This window comes from Silene latifolia, chromosome X (genome assembly GCF_048544455.1).
Source record: "Silene latifolia isolate original U9 population chromosome X, ASM4854445v1, whole genome shotgun sequence".
Lineage (NCBI taxonomy): Eukaryota > Viridiplantae > Streptophyta > Magnoliopsida > Caryophyllales > Caryophyllaceae > Silene > Silene latifolia.
Genome location: NC_133537.1, coordinates 342,570,875 through 342,576,040, shown reverse-complemented (window position 1 = coordinate 342,576,040; position 5,166 = coordinate 342,570,875). Strand labels below are relative to the sequence as shown.

Genomic DNA, 5,166 nt, shown 5'->3' with positions numbered 1-5,166 from the left:
ACGTATTAAATTAAAATAAAATAAAAACACAAATACACTATAATCTCCATTGTTATGATTTCAAAACCAAAAAGTCACTAAAAATATTACTCCCTCCTATTCAAGGTTTTCTTCCCTATTTCCATATTCGGTTATTCGGGTTTTCTTCCCTATTTCCTTTTTTAGGTTGATTTGTGTGGTCCAAATTCAATGGCATGTGGGGTAGTGTGTTTTGTGTGGTGCAAATTGATTTCCTTATTTTTTGGGTAAAAAGTAAAGGGGAAGAATATAGTGAATAGGAGGGAGTACTATAAATTTGGATTTTAAAATACCGGTATGAAAATAAAATCAATATTATCGCCAAACTCATTATGCACACAGTAATCTGATTGAAAAAAAAAAGACTTTCAAAGATTACACAATTTAAATAAAAATATACAAAATTCATGCATCAAATCTGAACATAATAGGCTAACAAAAAAAACTAAGTACAAAAGCAATTGTACTATGCTTTGAACTGAAGTTTAGATTAAATAGAATACATGAATAATCAATAAAAAAAATAATGAAAATAAAAAAGAGCTACACCAATAAATACACTGAAATAAACACACGTGAAAGGTTGAGATCCATAATTTGCATGGGTTTTCCATTGTTATAAGTGAGTTTTCAACGATTGAAATGTATATATATAGTTTGTGCGGTGAGGTTAGAAAGACAAGTAAATGGGAGATGAGAGATGGAAAATGGCTCAATGGGTGAGTGTAAATGAGAGATTAATTGTGACGGCAATCTAATAGTAATAGGATTAGAATTAAAACAGAAGAAGAGTAGGTTAATGTGTGGTAAAATGACGGGCTGGGCCGACCATATTCGGGCCATGTTAATATCATTAACAAAAAGAAAACTGAAATTTAATTATAATTTGAGTTTTGTATATTAAACTTTACACGTATAATAAAAAGTTTAATCACAATTTTTTATCAAATCACAAGCTAAATTATAATATATTTTCCCGAATTCACGGTTCTTTTGTATACGAGATGTACGTCCCAATCTACATAAAGACATGTCCAAATATAATACTATCTGTTTGCAGCAAAGAGTAATTCAACAACTATTTATGTTTATAAACAAATCAATCATAAAATTGTTATCTCAAGTTCTTATTTAAAACGGGTATATTCGTGTTAAATTTAAGACGAGTCAAGTTATTTGAATACAACAGAAGCAGAATGAATAGCGATATTTTATGTACACAAGTGGGATGATACTTGCCCATTTTAATATTAAGACGGATACATCCACCTTACGTGAGACAACTGAATAAATTTATGATTAAACCAACCAATAGCAAATAAGTCTAAATGTGAATGTTTATGTTCATTTAACCTTTTTATTTTATTTTATTTTATGTGAGCTACAAAAATAAAAAATTGATATAATATTTTATTCAGTTAGTCTATTTTAAGACATATATATCCATCTTAAATTAAAAAAGTGTCAAATAGCATCTCACTTGCATAACACTAAAACTTGTGAGAGACGGTCTCTCACTAAGTTATTGAGAGACCAATCTTTCGTACCATTTTATTTGTATTTCGTACCCTTTTTATTATTGTTCGTGACATAACAATTTCGTACCTATTTACATAATAAATGTACCCATTTTATCATTAATCATGATTTGTACCTATTTTATTACCTTTAGTACCATTTTTTCTTAAAATTGTACAATAGTCTCTCAATAAAGCTTATTAAGAGACCGTCTCTCAGGAGACCTACTCTTTTTTTAATTGGCTAATTTAGGGGAATGATAGTAATTTTTGAATTATTTTAATTGTTCATTTAGGTATGGTGAATATGAATGATTATTTAAACAATTCTTTTAAATTATTATATATTTATACGATAATGTCAAAAATTTGAATATTTTACGATTTAACTAAACCGTCTTGAACGTGCACGGGTCAAAATTTTCTTTTGGACCCGTTTGACTCATTAACAATCCTTACTAAATGAAAAATATGTCAAAATATTCATTTTAAAATCATCTAAATAACAAGACAAAATGGTAACTCTAATTTAACTAACGAAGGGACATATTGTACTACAACAACTCCTCTACCAATTGACCCAAACATAAAGTATCATTTGCTCTAATTGTAAATGAATTTTATAATTCAATTCTAAGTTTCAAATATGACTTTTATAACTCAATATTTACATTTGTAATTCTAAATTGTACAACAAGAAGTAGAGTGATTTATTGCTTTATTTTAAAACATTATTTCTAAACATAGTTATTTTAGAAAAGTATAATTAGATAGTACTCCGTATAAAACTTAATCTTAGATATTTTACATCTTTTTATAGTTCTATAATTAAAAGAAAATTGAAATAGCGTACCCGTGCAATTTGCACGGGTTTAAAACTAGTAATCTTTACAAACTAAGTCCAAATCACAATCTTCAGCACCACCGTATTTATTATTCCATATCCGCTCCTGTCTTCGCGCGCACACCATCGTCGAACTTCTGCCCTAAATCGCTTTACTTAGCAAACCCTAATCTATCATTGACAATTGCAGCATCAAGTAGTATAATTGTAAGTTGATTCATGATTTTTTTTTTGATTTCTGAAACCCTAATTTTATGTCTCTCAATCTTTAATTAATCTCTTGATTTTTGTTTGATGTTTTTGATATAACTATAGCTCGTGTATCGGTGTATGACGATTATATCTACGGTGTTTAATTGATGTGGTGTAATGTGATTAATTGATTGATTGATTGATGTAGTGTTTAGCTGTAATTAGTGTTATGATTAATTAATGGCGAAATTGTTTGCTGATTTGTTCTTTGGATTTGGAATTGGCGAGCTTACACTAGAACGAAAACGAGCGGCATAGTGACGGTCATACTGACGGAAAAAAGAAGCCGTCAGAAAAAACGGGATACTGACGGATAACTGACGGAATTTCCACGTGTCACGTGTCAGACGGAATTTCCGTCAGTAAATTCATATACTGACGGAAATTCCGTCAGTTGCAAGCTAGTATCAAACGACGGTTTTTCCCATCAGTATTTTCGTTTATTGACGGAAATTCCGTCAGGACAGGTATTTTAGTGACGAAATACGCTGACCCTGGTTTCTGACGGAATTTCCGTCTGGAAATGGAAATACTGACGGAAAAGCCGTCGGTACGGCTTGATTATTTCCGTCGGTATCCCGCGTTTTCGTAGTAGTGTAATTAGTTTAAGCGATTTGAAATTTACTACGAAAATAATTGAAATTTGTAATGACTTGGTATTCCAAATTTGTTAATATTGTTATCTAATAATGACTACTCTGTAGGCAGCGAGATGGCGCTTTTAGATACAGAGAATGATTTGAAGGCATTGCTTCCGTTGATGGGGAACGAGTACTTCTACCCTGATCTTCCACTCGGTGGGAGACTCGACTTCTTTTCTCTCTGGGAAGATGACGACAATGATGATGAACAAAATGAATTTTTCGCATGCAAAATAGGTTGTTATCCCGAGGTTCCGTGCTCCTATCCCGCTGAGTTGAACAACAACATTGTCAATATTCATCCTATTAATTTTGATGTAGTCTCGTTTCTATCCACAGATAAACGAGATTACTTGGTTCGAAATGATAATAATAATAATAATAATAATAATAATAATAATAATAATAATCAGTTAAAGTTGGGAGGCTTAGGGAAAAAGATTGGGTTATGATTTGTTGTTTCTCATGTCCTGTTTTATCCCACAGCGGTCAGTCGTTGGAGTTGCGAGCTGTCTCTAGTACTTGTGCTGATTTATTTGATCGTCTTGGTAATTCCTTTGAGTTGGTATTAGTTCTAAAGATGACGAAGGATTTTCATGGCGATGAGTCTGCTTTTAGACACCTGTTATCAGGCTTTCCTTCCTCTTGCCTTGTCGTCCCCTTTTTCGACTCAGACTCTAGTAACTTTATATGCCGTTCTGTCGGCCTTGATGGGACAGGATTTGGAAAAGGTGTCTTGGTGCATCGGGGGAAGGTTGTGTGGCATAAATACTTGTCGTTTTTTCAGTCATACGGAGTTGATGCCTTTCCCTTTACGGATCAGGTTATTGAAAACATTCGTCATGAACAAGAAAACGAATCATGGAATTCTCGTTCACTTTGTAATCTTTTCTGTTGCCCACCCTCCACAGTTCTCCGTAAGAACACGAAAAGTGATGAGACGATTTCAATTAGCGAGCTCCAAGAGAAGCCGGCCGTGGGAGTGTACCTCTGCTTTAATGGTGATCTAATACCTACTCTTCATCACATACACGAGTGTTGTAAAGATGCTCGTAAGACATTTGAGATTGTCGTCGTTTATTTTCCCTTTAGTACCCAAAACCCTGATCCGCGGGTGTTTGAAAATCATATTAATCGAGCCCTAGAGAAGAGAAATATATCATGGTGGGTCTTGCCTTTCAAGAGGTGGGTAAGCCTTAGGCTCCAACGACTTTGCATGGATCATTCTGATGTTGACGAGTTGATCATTGTGGGCAAAGGATTTGCAGATCCCTTTTGTGCATATGTTGTACGCAAATTTGGATTGCGTGCATATCCTTTCTCTAAAGAACTCATGTTCCAGGAAGAGGCGAACAGGATAAGTAACCTTACCTTAGCATCGATGTTGGTTCATGGGAAAAGAGACTATGTTCTTAGAAATCGTCTTGATAAGGTGCAGGTGTCGGTGCAGGTGCCGGTGGCCTCTCTGGTAGGCAAGAATGTGTTGGTCTACATTTGCAAAACTGTCGAGCGTATCAAAGCTTTTTCCGTATGTGGTCCACTTTTGAAATATTATTCTGCTATGAAGGCTAAGGATCCTGATACGGAGTTAGTATACATTGGGCCTTGTCCGTCATTAATCTCTATTACTACTGAAATGCCATGGTTGATATGCCCTTACGATGTTAGTCACTTGGATTCCCTGTCAAAGGTAATATTCTCATTCTCAGAGAGTAGTAATTATTTAAACAACCTTGTTGCATTCAAGAAAGATGGTCTACTTGGCTCCATACAAGTTTCCAAGCATCTATCCTCACGAGGTGTCGAGGCTTACCCATTCGATAACAGTAGACTCAAGGAAGAAGTCATCGATGAATTTAAAGATAGGTTTCCTAGGTTTGAGGCTTTGAACTAA

The 5,166-nt window shown here is 34.1% G+C and overlaps 1 protein-coding gene across 1 annotated transcript; it reads left to right on the top strand.

Moving 5' to 3' along the window:
* The first annotated feature begins 3,852 nt into the window (after positions 1-3,852).
* Positions 3,853-5,166, top strand: LOC141621079 (putative nucleoredoxin 1). The gene has a single exon (XM_074437793.1). It carries the CDS (start codon positions 3,853-3,855, stop codon positions 5,164-5,166), a length of 1,314 nt encoding a protein of 437 aa, XP_074293894.1.